The sequence below is a fragment of the Anabas testudineus genome, chromosome 17, assembly GCF_900324465.2.
Source record: "Anabas testudineus chromosome 17, fAnaTes1.2, whole genome shotgun sequence".
NCBI lineage: Eukaryota > Metazoa > Chordata > Actinopteri > Anabantiformes > Anabantidae > Anabas > Anabas testudineus.
The window spans coordinates 9,143,141-9,160,099 of record NC_046626.1 but is presented as its reverse complement, the minus strand read 5'-3'; the positions used below and the strand labels follow the sequence as shown (position 1 = coordinate 9,160,099).

Sequence of the window (16,959 nt, the reverse complement as noted above, 5' to 3'; positions counted from 1 at the left end):
TGCCCGTCCAAAAAAAAGGTCACCAGCTAGATTTAACTAAGCAAATAGGTAAGAGCCTCCCATTGGATAATTAAGAGAAGGATTAAAGAATGAGGTCAGCTGACTACCTGAATATACTGAATGACCAGGTTTTTCCATCAATGGATTTATTCTTCCCTGATGTCACGGACATATTCCAAGGTGACAATGTCAGGATTCATTGAGCTCAAAATGTAAAAGAGTGGTTCAGGAAGTGATGCCACGGCGAGTGAGAGCTGTAATCAACACTAAAAATGGTCCAACAAAAAGTGTGTCACTTTTCTGGAAGGGCTGTGTATATTACAGTTGTAATTCACTTTATGCAGGCAACATATTGTAAAACCTACACATGCAGCATACAGTAGCTAACAGTATGTTTAATAGCATTGCATTTATTCATTCATACATACATTGTGCGTGTTTCCACTGGTTGTTAATTTCTTTATGCAGAGGAAATCAAAGTTCAGCTAAACTGGAAACTTAAATTGCTTTTACTTGGCAATATGACCATGTATGCATGATTACATGTGCTTGCTCTCTGATAAGTTGACAAATCACTCAAGTTGTATCTGGTCTCACACAGCGTGCATCCTGGGAAGCTGTTCATCCCACCATGACCCTGATCCCTGACCTTGAAGTGAGTAAGCAAGGATAGAGAACACAGAAATTTAAGGATAAAATAGACAAATGGATATTGATTTTACATTGAGAGTAACTCTTATTGCATTATTGTATAAATCCTGCTGATTTCAGCAATAATGTAGATGCTACATCATGTGCTGATCACTCTACCCGATGTGTCATCTTTCTTTCTTTCCATTGTTCATCGTTTTCTAGTGCTAACCGTCATGGTCAGTTAGGGGGTGAGAAAAAGGGAAGGAAGGAAACCCTTAGGCTTTCCACCACAAACCACAGAGTTCCGAGCAACCGCCACCCAAATATGGCCATTTGTCCTCATGCATTTCATTTGAAGTGAAAAAGATGTGCAAGAAGTACAAAGGTGTTCTTTGACAAACTGAATATGTGATTTACTACAAACAAGATGAGTCTTTCAGTTTTAAAAAAGCTGCCAAAAGCCAAGTTAAGCAATGTTGCATTGTCCTACACAAACTCTATTCATATTTTACACTGAAGAAATGTAAAGCTGAGATGTCAATCTCCATATTTATTGTAGATACTTTCTCAGCAGTGAGTGTTAGTTACATTCTGGCTTCAGTGATTGGACCCCAGCGGACATTTAGTGAAAACAGAGGTTTAGTGACACTGACTTTTTGCACCACCACTTTTATACACCACTGTATAATTAATGGGTGTGTTCGACAAAGACATTAAAGAGTAACTGTGTATGTGTTTAATCAGAAAAATTGAAATAATGTGCTTTTTGCCATTTGTGACTTCACAGATCAGATCAGATACTTCTTGCAACTGTAGCATCAAATTAAAAAATAGACTGTCAAAAGGAGCAGTTATGATGTCAATCAGTTTCAGTATAATCGGTCGAAGTCCAAAGCCTAATTTCTCAAAAATGCCATAAGTGGGACTTAGGAAGGACTTGAGTACTTCTGCTTTCTTTCTCAGAAGCTTGCACCAACATTCAGGCTGGTTGTTTTTTGGCAGGGGAAAAAAAACAAACCAAAATCCCTGCAGACTTGATCTGGTTTTAGGTTTCAGATATGCATCCTGTTGCTCTAGTTTACCTACTATTATAACATAAATGAACCTAAATGTAACCTAAAGACATATTACATACAGAAGCTGGAATATGATGAAAGAAAAACCAAGGCTCAGCACTTCCTTTCCATTCTTACTTTTGTTTTTCAACGGAATTACAGAGCATCTGGAAAGTGTTCACAGTTATACAGTATTATTCCAAAATTATTATTATTTCCCTCATCTCCAAGAGTGAAAGTTTGAAACCTTTGTAAATGTATTAAAAATGATAAATGAAAAAATCAAATGTACATAAATAGTCACAGTCTTTGCCATGACACTCAAAACTGAGCTCTGACGCATCCTGATCATCCCATTCACTTGAAAATTTAATTAATTGAACATGATTTGGAAAGACATACACCTGTATATATAATTTCCCAAATTTAACAGTGCATGTCAGAGCATAAACCCAGCCAGGAAGTCTAAGGAAATGTCTTTAGACCTCCGAGACAGGATTGTCTTGAGGCATAGATGTGGGAAAGGGTAAAGAAAGAGTTCTGCAGCATTGAAGGTTGGAATGAACCCAGTGGAACCATCAGGACTCTTCCTAGAGTCCTCGAGAGAGAAAGAGCTTAGTCAAGGAGGTGACCAAGAACCAGATGGTCACTCGGAAAGAGCTCCAGCCTTTCTCTGTGGAAAGGGGAGAACCTTTTAGAAGAACAACCATCTCTGCAGCACTCTGGTGAAGTGGAGGGATGCATGGTAGAGTGGCCAGACAGAAACCACTCCTCAGTAAAGGTTTGCCAAAAGGCACCTCAAGGACTCTCAGACCACGAGAAACAAAATTCTCTGGTCTGAGGAGGCAAAGATTACATTCTTTGTCCTAAATGCCAAAACAGTGATATGATAGCAGCCTTGACACTGTGGCGCTGCCTGGTGACTCCTCACACAATCCCACACTCCTGACACAGGGACATTAGTTGAATCTGTTTGATTTACAGCCCTGATGTAAGATACAAACTTGTGATTAAGGTGAATTAAAAAAGGGGAACTTGTATGTTTCAACTTTTCCTGTGAAGCAGTGAAGCATGGTGGTGGCAGCATCATGCTCTGGGGATATCTTTCAGCGGCAGGAATGACCCTAAGCACACAGCTGCGGGACAACTCTGTGAATGTCCTTGAGTGGCCCAGCCGGAGCCCAGACTTGAACCCAATTGAAAATCTGCCAGAATGGCAGAAACTGCCCAAAAATAGGTGTGCAAAGGTTGTAGCATCATACACAAAAGGACCTTTGATTTTTTGATTTTGTTATTTCTAATGCTAAGATTTGAAAGAGAGGAATTTTGAGGAAAATATTTGTGGAAAAGGATAAGCACTGTAAATACTTTCTGAATCCACTGTATATCATCAAAAGTAATTTAAAAAGTAAAAACCTCTAATAACACACACTTGTTCACAAACTCATTAGTGACGTTTATCTAAAACTAAGAGTATAAATAATTATCTGAAAAAAGACATTGTAAAAATAACCTCTTTTGATTCATCTGAGAACATATAGATTTACACAGTAGATAGTTCAGTCACCAGCCTCTGCACTGATCCATGTCAGCTGATTGATTTCACTTGGTTTCATCCTCCTGAATGAAACTTTAAAATTCCTTTTCAGTGAAAAGCAGAAATGATAACTCAAAATGAAGAAGGAAGTCTGAACAGCGTATTTCACCAACATGGAGATATACTTGCAAAATACATTTGGCGAATTCCAATGCAAATTATAAATGAAAGTTCCCCTTTTTTTAACGCATCCTATTCACAAGTTATTATCTTACATCCGGGCTGTAAATCAAACAGTTTCAACTGATGTCACTGTGTCAGGAGTGTCTGAAATTGTGTGAGGAGTTATCAGGCAGCTCCACAGTGTCATGACTGCTGTCATATCACTATCTTTATGTGTTCAACTTGTTGCCAAATGATGAAACAATATAGTACAAGAAAGTCTTAGAGTACAGAAAAGTCTCAGAGTGAATTATTGCACTGCAGACCTTGGCACTCTGCGGCACAACCAAAGGATATATCAGTGATTAATCCTGAGTCATAATAACAACCTGTCATTGAGGAGCGACAGGCCAGAGTGACTTAACAGTAATGGATCCTTCAAAAAAAAAAAAAAACACTTACATTGTCAATTTAAAAGGAACAGAACCGGCTTCAAAGATCCCGTAATTTCTTGATTATTCTACTGTATGTTCACTCATCTCACTTCACAGTGTGTGTGTGTGTGTGTGTGTATATATATATATATATATATATATATATATATATATATATATATATATATATATATATATATATATATATTGCTCACCATAAAGAAATACCATGTATAATGCACAATGTATGCATATCAATGACCATTCTTGCAGAAATGTGAACTAGAGTTTGTTAGTTAATCTGCAACAGCTTAGATCATCCATTAAGTGTTCAGTTCCATTTTCAAGCTAAAATGGCTTCTGAACTACAAAGATTTGCTGCTAGTCCTTGCCTTGCATGATTGTAATTTGGAAAAGTTTATTGGTTGGGCCAAAAAATTTAATTTACGTATGTACACGCAATTGTTCTGTATAATTTTCAATGCACAGTTTTTGTTGCAGATAACACTCTTTTTTTTCTCTCTTACAGTCTATGGAAGACATTCAGTGATAGTGGATCTCCATTACAAGTGGTGTGTGCTCAGGATTTCTGAAGTTGAATTTTTGTACACATTCCAGGAGGAAACACACTGACATCGCAATTCAAGATAAACTGCAACTTTTACTCTAATTGTTTGAGATAACTCTAAGCTAAATTTAATTTGCTTGTTTCCTTCCAGTGACACTTTTCTCCTGCGCTGACGCCCCCTGTTGGACATTTAGGGCAATGCAAACACACCACTTCATGTTTTCCTACCGGTTCCATATATTATAGCCAATAAATCACTACATTATTATACATAATAATAATTGCATATTATAGATTATATATTTTGATCATTCTTCTGTTTTTGGTACAAGGGGTGTGTTTTGTGACCCAGTTTGCTTCAGGTTTTGAACACTGCACTGCATCGCTATGTTGTTTGTTCATCTAACCCTTATCTTAACTGCATGTTTCTGCTGTCATGCTCTTCCTCTTCCGCATGAAAGAAAAGAGGTGACCACAAGCCATGTGGGTTTCTGTGGAACACTTATCCAGTATATCACTGTGTGTGTCTGCGTGTGTAACCTTAGACGTGTCTGCAAAATGCCATGCCAACATGCAAACAGGCACATACAGTATCTCTCTCTTTGTATACACTGTGGTTGCACTGAGCGTCAATATACATTCACCTCAAAAGCCTACCAGTAGAACATTTCCGTGTTAGAAAGAGAGTCTGAAAATATACTTCAACCTAACCTTTGCTTATACTTAAAGGGTTTTGACTCTGTGTGTGGGTCTGATTTCATTAAAGTTTACCAGACTCTTTAGCTGTAAAAGTTATCAGGAAATCTTCTTTATTGTACCCAACTAACAGACAAATAAACAGAACAGTTTGTACACACTAACAATCTACACAGATTTCATTTCATGCTGTTTTGTCACCATGATAAGTGATAGTGTCAATAAATGTGCACTGATCCATTTAAAATAAACCTAGTGAAGCAGTGATCATCACTTCAATTGGCCGTAAAGGTCAACATCAAGAGACGCATATACCGGAATTGCAAGTACAGATATTACAGGTATTTTTTTCCCATGTAGTAATTTGAATTGAATTGAATTTGAATTGTAAATGCGATTACAAAATGCGTGCAAAGACCACATTGCACTTACAGTGGAAAAAGTCTTGACACCTTCAGACCACTAGAGATGTGTGGAGGGGTGAGGACCACACAGATGAGATGCTGCTGTGATAGGAAACATGCACTCTACTTTCCAGTTGTGTGCAAAGCTGTGGGTGCAGCACGCTCAGGTTGCAAGCGGCATAAATGAATGTGTTCTCTTGGTTGGTGGGCTTAAAAAGGACCTGCAGAGCAGACTACACATCATATCTGTTTTAGCCAGAGACGCATAATGACAAGTCTTGCCTTTCTCTCTTTGTTACTCGTAACTGTCACAGTGTCGTCAGTCTCAGGTCAAGGTAAAGGAAACAGAAACTATTTATGCATGTGGTTTTTTTTTTTGGTTTTTGTATTATTTCAAATGTGTTTGAGGTTATGAGAGTTATGGGAGATTAATGATGATCACTGTAATAATGAAGTTGTCTCTTTTTTTCAAAGGTGGGATAGGAAACTGCTGTCGACATATTTCAAATATTCAAGTCCGCAGAGAGTTTCTGAAGAGTTACCATGATCAGTATCCACCGTCATGCTATCTACACGCAGTGGTGTAAGTCAACAGCAGTATTCAGTGTCTGATAGTTTGTTGTTGTCTGATCTTGGGTCTTTTCATACCAAAAAAGTGGAACACTTTAATAATTGTGTATTAGAGGTTTCTGCAGCTCGTATTTCAGGACTAATCACAAATTTTCATAGAACGTCATAAACAATCTTCTCTTCAGCAATGTTACTGACAGTGTATTTTTTGTGTGTTGTTTTCAACAGTTTTACCACATTGCACGGCAAGAGAATCTGCGCTGCCCCTGGTAAAATGTGGACAGAGACCAGCAAGGCCTACTTAGATGGAAAGAATTACCACCATCAACATTTTATCTCACGTCCTCAATGAAAAAGCCACAGCTCTGTCTCTCATGGGCATTTATTTCCACTAAGATTCCAATTTTGAGCCCTTTAGTATTTGCAACAAAACTCTTACCTCAAGTGAAATGATACATATGGTGTGATAAATTGTTAAATGTTCAATTAAATTATGTTTGTTTGATTATTTGTATGAATGTAAATGAATGTAAAATGTAAATAAGATGTTGCTGTACTGCAAACTGAAAAACAACAAACAACTTATAATAAAATATTTGCAGAGTAATTGCTCAGTTTCAGTGCTTCGCGTGACTGTCTAGACTATATGAATAAACACAGCATCGTATATGTATATATGAAAAAAGAAAACACAATCTGTATCTCATCATCTACAGTACGAGGTCATTGTGCTCTCATATCTCCTCTTCTTATCTACCATCTTCATAAAAGTACATCAAAAAAACTCCCAAAAATTCCATCAAATTATAAGATAGGGAGCTAACTGCCAGTCAGAGAACATATTTAAGGGCTTAACACTAGTGGGAGTACCACATAGTAAAAAAAAAACAACTTGCTGCAGTTTAAATGTAAATGAGTATAACCAGCAAGTTCCTCTTGAACTATAAAAAGTAAAGCTAAAGTACACATTGTTTCTTTGGGAGGGTGACATTCTTATACTATTGCACTATTTATACAGTGGAAAGTTTAATCTATAAAAGTGGATCATACTTCGAGTATGTCATGTGTTTAATATGTAAAATCTCAATAAGCATCACATGGGCACAGTAACATGCAAGACCTCAGGTGTTTACCACACACGAGGCACAGAGTCCAATTCTGAAGGGAGGAAGTGAGCTTTCCATCCTCAAATCTTGATGTGCCAGTTATGATAGCATGTGCAGATTCTTGCTGTCGGGGTGGACAGAACATCTGTAGCAGCATCTATATATGTGCATAATATAAAGCATGCCTTTTGTTTTATTTTGAGAATGTTTATTCAAAGGGGGGATTCTGTCCATACTCGGTGCATACAGGTGATAAAACGTATTTGTATAGTGGTTTAGTGGTGTAGATATAGAAATAATGATGACAATAAATATATTTAGACTACGCAGTCTCAAATTAACTCAGCTTTTTGAAGTCTTCCGTTTGCATGTCTCTATGACACACTGCACTGCCATCAAACATACTGAAAAATACTAAACAAAATGTTAGCGCCCACTCAGACTTCACTTTAATTAAAAGTTGTAACTTCTCATAGAAACCCACTGGTGACTCACAGTCTAGTCACCTTATTCATTTTAATCCATTCCAAAGGCCGTCATGTTCCACCCCTCCTCACATTAATAGTGTGACATGGTGGGCTTCAGCCTGACCAGGTGGAAGGTTGGGGGCTTTCACCTCATGATGTTTCCATCATGTAGTGGCGCTAAAACAGCTATGTGTGATTTTGAGAAAAAAAAAGGTATCAAACAAACTGATGTTTACTATATGTGGGTAGAGAGAGAAAGTACAACAGTGCCTCAGTGCGCTTCAGGTGGGGGAGGTGTAAGGGGTTAGGAGCGGAGAGTTGAGGTCGATGCAACGTTTGCTGTCACCACAGTGGGTTTTCCCCAGTCATTGCCTAGTGGCCCACCATAGTTGCTACTTGTATGACTGAGCAGCTGACTTACTTACAACTCATTGTAATAATAATAATAATGAGTATAATTGTCAATGTTATATTTACATAATACATTTAGGTGTAAACATACTGTGTCATACGTCATATATGGGTCTTGAGACTTTTATTGTTTCATGGTTTTGGGAGTGCTATGTTTCTGGTAAGATTTTGCGGTATGTGTCATAGTATCATTATTATACCAGAGGGTTTAAAGAGCAGTTTGTTTGCATTGTGATTGTATTGTGGGATCTTCAAGTACTTTACAGCACATGACTGCAATCAAAAGAGCTACAGATTGGTTTTCATTCCCACACATAGGACATATAGGTTAATTTGTTTGGTTTTTCTGTACTGTACGTGTGTGGGGAGTGATGAATGAATAGCTTCCCATGCCCCCACTACCTCAAAGAGTGGATCCGAAAGAAGCGGTGTGAGATTGCATTTTCCTCCACTTGGGTTAACCACAAAACACCTCTCCTTTGAACAGTGCATGTTGCAGCGTTTCGTCAGATCATTTTGTGCCATCCCTGCTTTAAAAACACTAAAAAGCCTTTTGACTTAACATTCTCTTATTATCTTTAGGTTTTTTCTTTATCAAATAAATTAATGATGCAGAAACGTTTGCTCATATTAAAGGACCAGTTTCCATTTTAAGCGTGACGATCTCCATGAAAATTTGTGACTTTCCAAAGCTGCATTAATTGTTTGTTTTATTTAAAGGTGACAGGTTGTTAACTAGATATTGTTAAATTACTACCCTACAAAGCAACGTCAGCTTTCATTTTCCAGTTAAATTTCTGGCCACTTAAAACATTTAAGTTCAATGTAATGCTCTATCGAAACAGTAACACCCTTGACCTGACGCTGTGCCACAGGGTAGTGGTTTTGTCACGTCTTTGCACTTCCTGGCTTGTTTCACTGCTGTGACAGGCTTGAAAACTGCACTGAAATGAACACTTTAAATCTCTTTAGTCTCCTTGATTCAGTTGCAAGTCTAAATACAGTGTTAACTGGTTAATATATTGATATATCCCCTGTTGTCCTGCTGCACCATTGGTTCCCTAAAGTGCAAATGTTAAAGTTGTGTGTATCTCTTTTTCTCCAGTCTTCCTGTCTGTCGTTTTTTTTAGGTGGTCAGAGCCTCAGTCAACATCAAAGTTATTCAGTTATTTCTATTAACTGAAGATATAATAATGCTCAAATGTTTGGAATCAGATGCACATTTCTTAGTTTTCCAAAGTAATACACATTTTCATACCATTCACAAACAATTCAAATGAATCAGATGATTTCTTAAAGAATGATCTACATTTTTGAATAGAGGCTTGTTATATATCAGTAATTGTCAGTGTTCTGCATCAATCTCCTGGTGTTGCTGCTAATTCAAGTTAATCAATTTTATAAGGCTAATAGATTATGAAAAAACCTAAGCTCAGCTGAGAACTGTTGTATTAATGGAGCAAACAAGGGAGCATGCAATCTTTAGATTAGTTTACTATCTCAACATCAGCAGTTGTTGTTTACAGATTCCAATAGGTACTAATAGCCTGAAAGAAAGAACCCGTCAATCTATTGTTGTCATTAGAAAGGAAAATTACTCAGTGCGAGAAATTACAAGGAAATTTCTTATCATGCTGTGAACTACTCCCTTCAGAGAGCAGCACCAACTGACTCTAACAGGGAAACAAAAAGAAGTCGGAGGCCGACTACACACCAAGAGCGTGTAGTTTGAGACAGAGACGCCTCACAGGTCCTCAACTGGCAGATTCACTAAATAGTACACGTCAAACACCAAGTGTCGGCATCAACAGAGAAGAGGAGACTTCAGGATGATGGACTTCATGGCAGAATTACCAAGAAAAAGCTGGATGTCAGACTGGCCAATACAAATGAAAGATTAAGATGAGCAAAAGAGAACAGACATTGGACACTGGAAGACTGGAAGAAGGTGTTGTCTACAGTTTGAGATCTTTGCATCAAACAAAATTTGCATCTGATGCACATGCAGATAGAAGGGTACACACTTCTGGTTTGATTCCACAGAAAAGCTACTGTAGCACAGATGTAATGCTGGCCATGATCAACAGCTGCCAAAACATCACAGTTTGCTGCATAGCTGCTTGCTGGTCAGAGTAGCCCTGCTGACTCCTGTCCACTGCACAAAGTACCTACAATGGGCACTCAAGCATTGGAACTGGACCAAGGAGCAATGGAAGATGATGGTCTGGCCTAATGAGTCACACTTTAGCTTACAGCATTTGGACGGCAAAGTGCATGTGACTCACTTACTGGGGAGAGACGTGGCATCAGCATGCACTATGGGAGGCCAGAGGATATCTTTACTCCATGTGTGGACAGCTCACAGCTGTTTTGGCAGCGGAGGGGGACCTTCAGTATAGTAGATAATCTATCATGGTATCATCCTGATTATCATAATATAATGATCTATCTTGTACCACATTATGTGGACATGACATCTATTGCATGTCTTAGTTGGTGCTGTATCTTGTACAGAGTGCAAATTCTGTGTGCACTGCACGTTGTGGCTAGAAACAGGTGCGAGCAAACTAAAACACTATCAACTGTTCTATCAGTATTATTATAGAATAATGTGTTCTTACATGTTGTGAGCTAGTCATGTTTCAAATTAACCATCTGTGTTGTCACATGTTTTGTGATTCTATATGTGTAGTGATGCATAGCTGCTAAAAGATTTTATCACATTGTGTTAATTTTCTTAGAACAGAGGACAAAGTTCCACTAATACTCTGCTGAATTAGGTGACCACAAACATGTACTTTCATATATACGTACTCAACAAAGCCTCCAGGATGTGGTGGTTAAGGTGGTATGCAACCCCCCGTTTTTAAACAAAACCAAACACACTCTCAAAAGAAAAACGTAAGTCAAGTATTATGTTAGATAAACACGATATTTCTATGGTGATAAAATAAAAACAATCATGGGACAAGGACCATGTGTCTGTTGGTGTTGTACATTATGCACTTTGAAATAAAGAAATAAAAGGTCATGACTACAACAAGCTGCAGAATAGCTCTGCAGCAGTCATGCATCTTTCATGTCTTTATTGAACACGCCCATTAAATATGTGAAAAAGTCAGTGAAACTGTTTTTTTCTAATATATATATCTGGTTGAACCATCTTTAGCAGCAATAACCTCAAGCGTGTGCTTCCTGTTGCTGTGAATCACACCTGCACAACTTTCAGGAGGAACTTTGGACAATTCTTGCTGTAGAACAGCTTCTTCATAGTTCTGGCTTGACAAGGCATTTGCCAAAGGTTGACATCAACACTCCACAATGCTACTGGGAAAAGGATTTGCGGTCTGATGAAACTAAGACTGAATTGCTGTGGATTGACACGAAGTACAGCCGAGCTGAAGCAGTTCTGTGAGGAAGAATGGTCCAAAGTTCCTCATGGATGTTGTGCAGGTCTCATCCTAACTTATAGGATGAGAGATTGCTGTCAAAGATAGTTCAATCAGTTATTCAGAACTGTCACCCTGGTATTTTGGGTGTAGTCAATGGGGGTACGGATGGTTGTGGTTGGTTTGTGTGTGTTTTATCAGCTTAGAGATCAGCTAAGATATTTATCCGGTGACAACTAGATCACATTGACATGACTAGTTCATGCACAAACGTCTTTCCACTGTACAACACAAACACAGCACATGTAATTTACTATACAAAAGATACAAGATTGAAAAATATACTTTTAAGTGATTTTTAACTGGACTAGTTAGTTTAAGTAGTAGTCTAAGTAACTGAATATGAAACATAGCAAAAGAACAGGACATGCTGACATTGTCAGAGTTAGGAATAATGATTTTGATGGAAATGATGAATGTGTTCTTCAACCTCATGCAGCAGTAGAGCCTGGTAGACCTTAGGCGTTCTAGCTGTCAATTTTTGCTTTTTGTTTTCCTTCCTCCAGGTCCCTTCGTCTCTGTACAAATCTACTATTTTACCACCTTCAAAGCACCCAGACCAACATGCTGCCTCCGCCCATATTTAACTAAAGGTTTTAAGCACTGTTCTAGCTCAAATCTTTACATTTGTTCTGCATTTCACAAGTGTTCTCCTGTTTATCCAAAGACCTCATACTTTCTCACACAGTCTTCCAGTCTTTTATTGGCCAGTCTGAGATCCAGCGTTTTCTTGGAAATTCTGCCATGAAGTCCAGCATCCTGAAGTCTCCTCTTCTCTGTTGATGCCATATTCTCAGATATTTGTCTCGGCCTCCGACTTCTTTTTGTTTCCCTGTTAGAGTGAGTTGGTGCTGCTCTCTGAAGGGAGTAGTTCACAGCATGATAAGAAATTTCCTCGTAATTTCTCACACTGAGTAATTTTCCTTTCTAATGACAACAATAGATTGACAGGTTCTTTCTTTCGGGCTATTAGTACCTATTGGAATCTGTAAACAAACAGCTTCTGATGTTGAGATAGTAAACTAACCTATAGAATGCCATGCGCCCTTGTTTGCTCCATTAATACAACAGGTCTCAGCTGAGCTTAGGTTTTTTCATAATCTATTAGCTTTATAAAATGTTTGACTTAAATTAGCAGGCTCACCAGGAGATTGATGCAGAGCACTGACAATTACTGATATATAATAAGCCTCTATTGAAAAATGTAGACGATTCTTTAAGAAATCATTCATTTTAATTGTTTGTTAAATGGATAAAATAGTTGTATCCATTGTGAATTGCATGAAAATGTGTATTTCTTTGGAAAATTAAGAAATGTGCATCTGATTCCAAACTTTTGAGCGTTAGTGTATCTTTAGTTAATAGAAATAACTCAATATCTTTGCTAAATTTCTTCAAGTTTAATGTAATTGGCAGGTTGCAAATATATTCTTTCAGTGTATCTGTAGATTTCCACTATCATTATTCTATCACACTCAGAAAGGTTTCTGTAGTAGTTTCTGTGGGAGTTTGTGTGCGTCACAGTCGATGAGGCGATATTTAATAATCAGCCACAACACAGATTCACATTTTGATAATGCAATAAAATAGCATGGAACATTTTCAAACTTAACTGAAATGCTAGTGACCAAAATTATTGCAGGAATCCCCTCATGTCTCAAAGTGTGGTTCAAATTGAACGCATAGATGACAGACAGTTAGTACTGATCGGCTCACAGCCAGCACTGCATGTAGCAAGACAGTAAAAGGACAAAGAAGTATTTTCAAAACCTTCCATCTAGGTCCGTGGTGATTTATTGATTATTTTGAGTATTTTTTCCTATTTTCAGTACAGGACAAGCACTCATTAACACTGGGTCAAGGTCCATGTTTAGACCTGTTTAAATATATTTGCACAGTGTGTAAATACAGTGTGCTCTACTAAAGTAAGATTTCTTATTATGTTCTCGAGCTTTTTTAATATTCTAATTTTATTTATGACAAGGACACATGATGTACTTAGAAAGCTTAGAAAGACTTTATTAGCAACTTATAGCTGGAAAGGTTCAAATATCAAATATATACTTCTCTTAAATCTTAAATCCACTTACACATTTATGACAGGGTATGGCTAAAATATGTTAAATATGTTGTAAATATATACTGCAGAACAAGTGGTTGAGAGAAAGGACGGATGATAGATGATGAAGTTCACTTATCATCCAGTTTAATATAGTCCATATATAGAGAAGTGCTGTTCTGAAGTGCAGAAGTTTGTTTTGTGTCGTGATTCCTCAGCAACAACATTTTCTCTTTCTCATGTTCTTCCTCAGGAGCCTTTTCTTGCGTGGTTTCCTTTCACTCCTGGCTTTTCTTGCTGGTGCTTTTGTTTTTTTTGAAGTGGTTGGCACGGCTGGTGTTATGTCAGTTGTTGATCCTTCTTCATTGTTTCCCTTCATTTGTAACGCTTGTCGAGCTGCGTCCACCTTTGCAATGGCCTTTTTTGCCCATCCATTTTTGGGGTCGGAGCAAATATTTTTTCCATATATGGTATGAAACCTGCAATAGATCACAAGCTTTTAATGGCACTCTAATGCAGTTTTAATGTTGCTTTTTACTGACTAATAATTTCTTCAATTGGCATTTATAAATAAGTCTAAGACAAAGTCAACAATGCACAGTTCTCACTGATTTCAAAGGGATTATCCAGAATGACAGTGACATTTTTTTTACAGAGACATTTTGCTGTTGAAGTTTTTAAACATAATTTTTCAGTACTCTGAACAGTAAAAATTTTATTCCATTTATGCTTATTGCATTGTGATAATGGCAGGATACAGTATCTGTCTCAAAGACAGGTACTGTATCTGAAAACCTTGACACATGAAACCAAATGTGTCTGCATGGCAAGAAACCACTAAAGGTAAGTATTTTTTGAGAGTGCATTTGCATATTGGAGTTCATAGATAGCTAATGTTGTGAAATTACTGAACCGCTTACACTATGGCTTTGATGGTACAGATACTGTCTGACTGAATGGTGTAATTCACAATATTTTCCAATTGGGGTTTCGTTGTGGACCACCCAACACAACAACTTGATGCAGGTCCATTGTCTAAACAAGACACACAAAGAGAAAGAAAGATTAAGTACTCAACTTTATCCAGACATGTATTCATATGACACATTCAATCAGTCAGTGCTGTGATGTTTTTCCGTACTCTTGGCTCTAGTTGTTGGTGCATTTTTCGAAGTGGTTGGCATGGCCGGTGTGATGTCAGTTGTTGATCCTTCTTCATTGTTTCCCTTCATTTGTAACGCTTGTCGAGCTGCGTCCACCTTTGCAATGGCCTTTTTAGCCCATTCGCTTTCGGGGTCGGAACAAATCCTTTTTCCACGTTTGGTATGAAACCTGCAATTGATCACAAGCTTTTAATGGCACTCTAATGCAGTTTTAATGTTGCTTTTTACTGACTAATAATTTCTTCAATTGGCATTCATAAATAAGTCTAAGACAAAGTCAACAATGCACAATTCTCACTGATTTCAAAGGGACTACTGTATTATCCACTGGATTATCCAGAATGACAGTGACATTTTATTTACAGAGACATTTTGCTGTTGAAGTTTTTAAACATAATTTTTCAGTACTCTGAACAGTAAAAATTTAATTCCATTTATCCTTATTGCATTGTGATAATGGCAGGATACAGTATCTGTCTCAAAGACAGGTACTGTATCTGAAAACCTTGACACATGAAACCAAATGTGTCTGCATGGCAAGAAACCACTAAAGGTAAGTATTTTTTGAGAGTGCATTTGCATATTGGAGTTCATAGATAGCTAATGTTGTGAAATTACTGAACCACTTACACTACGGCTTTGATGGGACAGACGCTGTCTGACTGAATGGTGTAATTCACAATATTTTCCAAATAGGTTTTCGTGTTGGACAACAGAAGACAACAGTTTGAAACACGTCCATTGTCTAAACAAGACACACAAAGAGAAAGAAAGATTAAGTACTCAACTTTATCCAGACATGTATTCATATGACACATTCAATCAGTCAGTGCTGTGATGTTTTTCAATACTCACTTGCATGGGTCAAGCTCATCCATGTGATGAAGGAAAGAAGAGTGACTATGACCAGGTTGGAGCTCATATTCAAAACGACACCGTGGCTTTGTTCTTCAGTGGCTGACAACAGTATCTCTCAATACAAGCGATGTCAGAATCGCCCCACAGAAAATAATCTTGCTGTTTTCCTGAGTAGTTAGAACCCGTGCCGCTCACCCAACAGGCGTTGTGTGTAGACGTTTATGGTTGTTCCAACTGGTGAAGTTCGCGCAGTCTGTCTGATCGTTCAAGCTTGGGTCTTGACTCTTTTTAAGTACAAGCCCTTCCGCTTCTCTCCTACACGTCTTCTAACCAGCCAGCATGGCGGATAAGTCACTGTGGCCACACAAGGGGGGAGAGGAAACAATGAGTTCATCTTTGTCAAGTCAAAATAGAAAGAGACCACATTTCTGCCCACAAGCACAACTGTAGCATCACTCAAAAGTACAACCATCACACATATGCATACACATTCACACAGAAACACTCATCACTTTCCTTTACACTCACTCTTAAAGCCACAGATTGACTTTACTTTAATAGACTGAGTGTGATAGCTGAAAGTTGCACTGAATCTTATCAAATGTCTGAATAAGCCCTGGGGTAAATTTTAGAGGTACTAGTTAAGACAAATCAGTTAAGAACAGTTATGTTTGCAATGTGACATATATCATCCAAACGAATTCTTGTTTTACTCAAAAATAACTTCCATTATTTGTCAGCCGTAGACACATCAATGAATTTGACATTTTCAATCTGGCTTTGATTGACAGCCAGGCACCAAAAGTGTTCCTACACAGCGAGTTATTTTTTGCTCTTCCTCTAGACTGCATGGGTGTGTGGAGATGGTGTCACTGATAGTTCCTTGACTGTCACACCTGGTGTTTCACATCAGCGCGTATAACTATGAAACTGCCCACAGAAATACACGTGTTTCAGATTAATTGTTGTGATAGGTGGATTTGCTGGCATGGGCCAAGTAAATCTGCACCGGGCTCTACTTTGACATCAGAATTTGAGTCATTTGACAACTATAAACTTTCTGGACAGTGATCACACTCATCAATAGGGGCGTGAAAGTTCTGCAAAAGCTAAGCCAAGATAGCTAGATTATATAAGGCTATAGGAATATTACATGCATGCTGGCAAGCAAAAGGTGTTTTCCTTTCATTTTGTGAATCTATTTAGCCAGAAGTTAAAACACTTCAGAAATATGAGTAAAAGGGCAAACACTTTCAGGAGGGGGTAAATAATATTGAAAAGTAGATTTTTAGAGAAGCTTAACGGTGCCCATTGAGAAAGGAGGCAGGTGTCCAAAGTTTAAACACAACATTTAACCAACCGTGACGCCAGTCAAACTGACAATATA

The 16,959-nt window shown here is 37.9% G+C and overlaps 2 protein-coding genes across 2 annotated transcripts; one reads left to right on the top strand and one right to left on the bottom strand.

Moving 5' to 3' along the window:
- The first annotated feature begins 5,585 nt into the window (after nucleotides 1-5,585).
- Nucleotides 5,586-6,671, top strand: LOC113172151 (eotaxin-like). The gene is made up of 3 exons (XM_026374993.2): nucleotides 5,586-5,824; nucleotides 5,964-6,072; nucleotides 6,288-6,671. Exons 1-3 carry the CDS (start codon nucleotides 5,758-5,760, stop codon nucleotides 6,409-6,411), a joined length of 300 nt encoding a protein of 99 aa, XP_026230778.1. The 5' UTR covers nucleotides 5,586-5,757; the 3' UTR covers nucleotides 6,412-6,671.
- Nucleotides 6,672-13,485: 6,814 nt separating this feature from the next.
- LOC113171314 lies at nucleotides 13,486-15,911 on the bottom strand. The gene is made up of 5 exons (XM_026373604.2): nucleotides 15,570-15,911; nucleotides 15,345-15,459; nucleotides 14,693-14,883; nucleotides 14,472-14,586; nucleotides 13,486-14,030 (listed from the first exon to the last, which is right to left on the bottom strand). Exons 1-5 carry the CDS (start codon nucleotides 15,634-15,636, stop codon nucleotides 13,766-13,768), a joined length of 753 nt encoding a protein of 250 aa, XP_026229389.1. The 5' UTR covers nucleotides 15,637-15,911; the 3' UTR covers nucleotides 13,486-13,765.
- Between the last annotated feature and the right edge of the window lie 1,048 nt (nucleotides 15,912-16,959).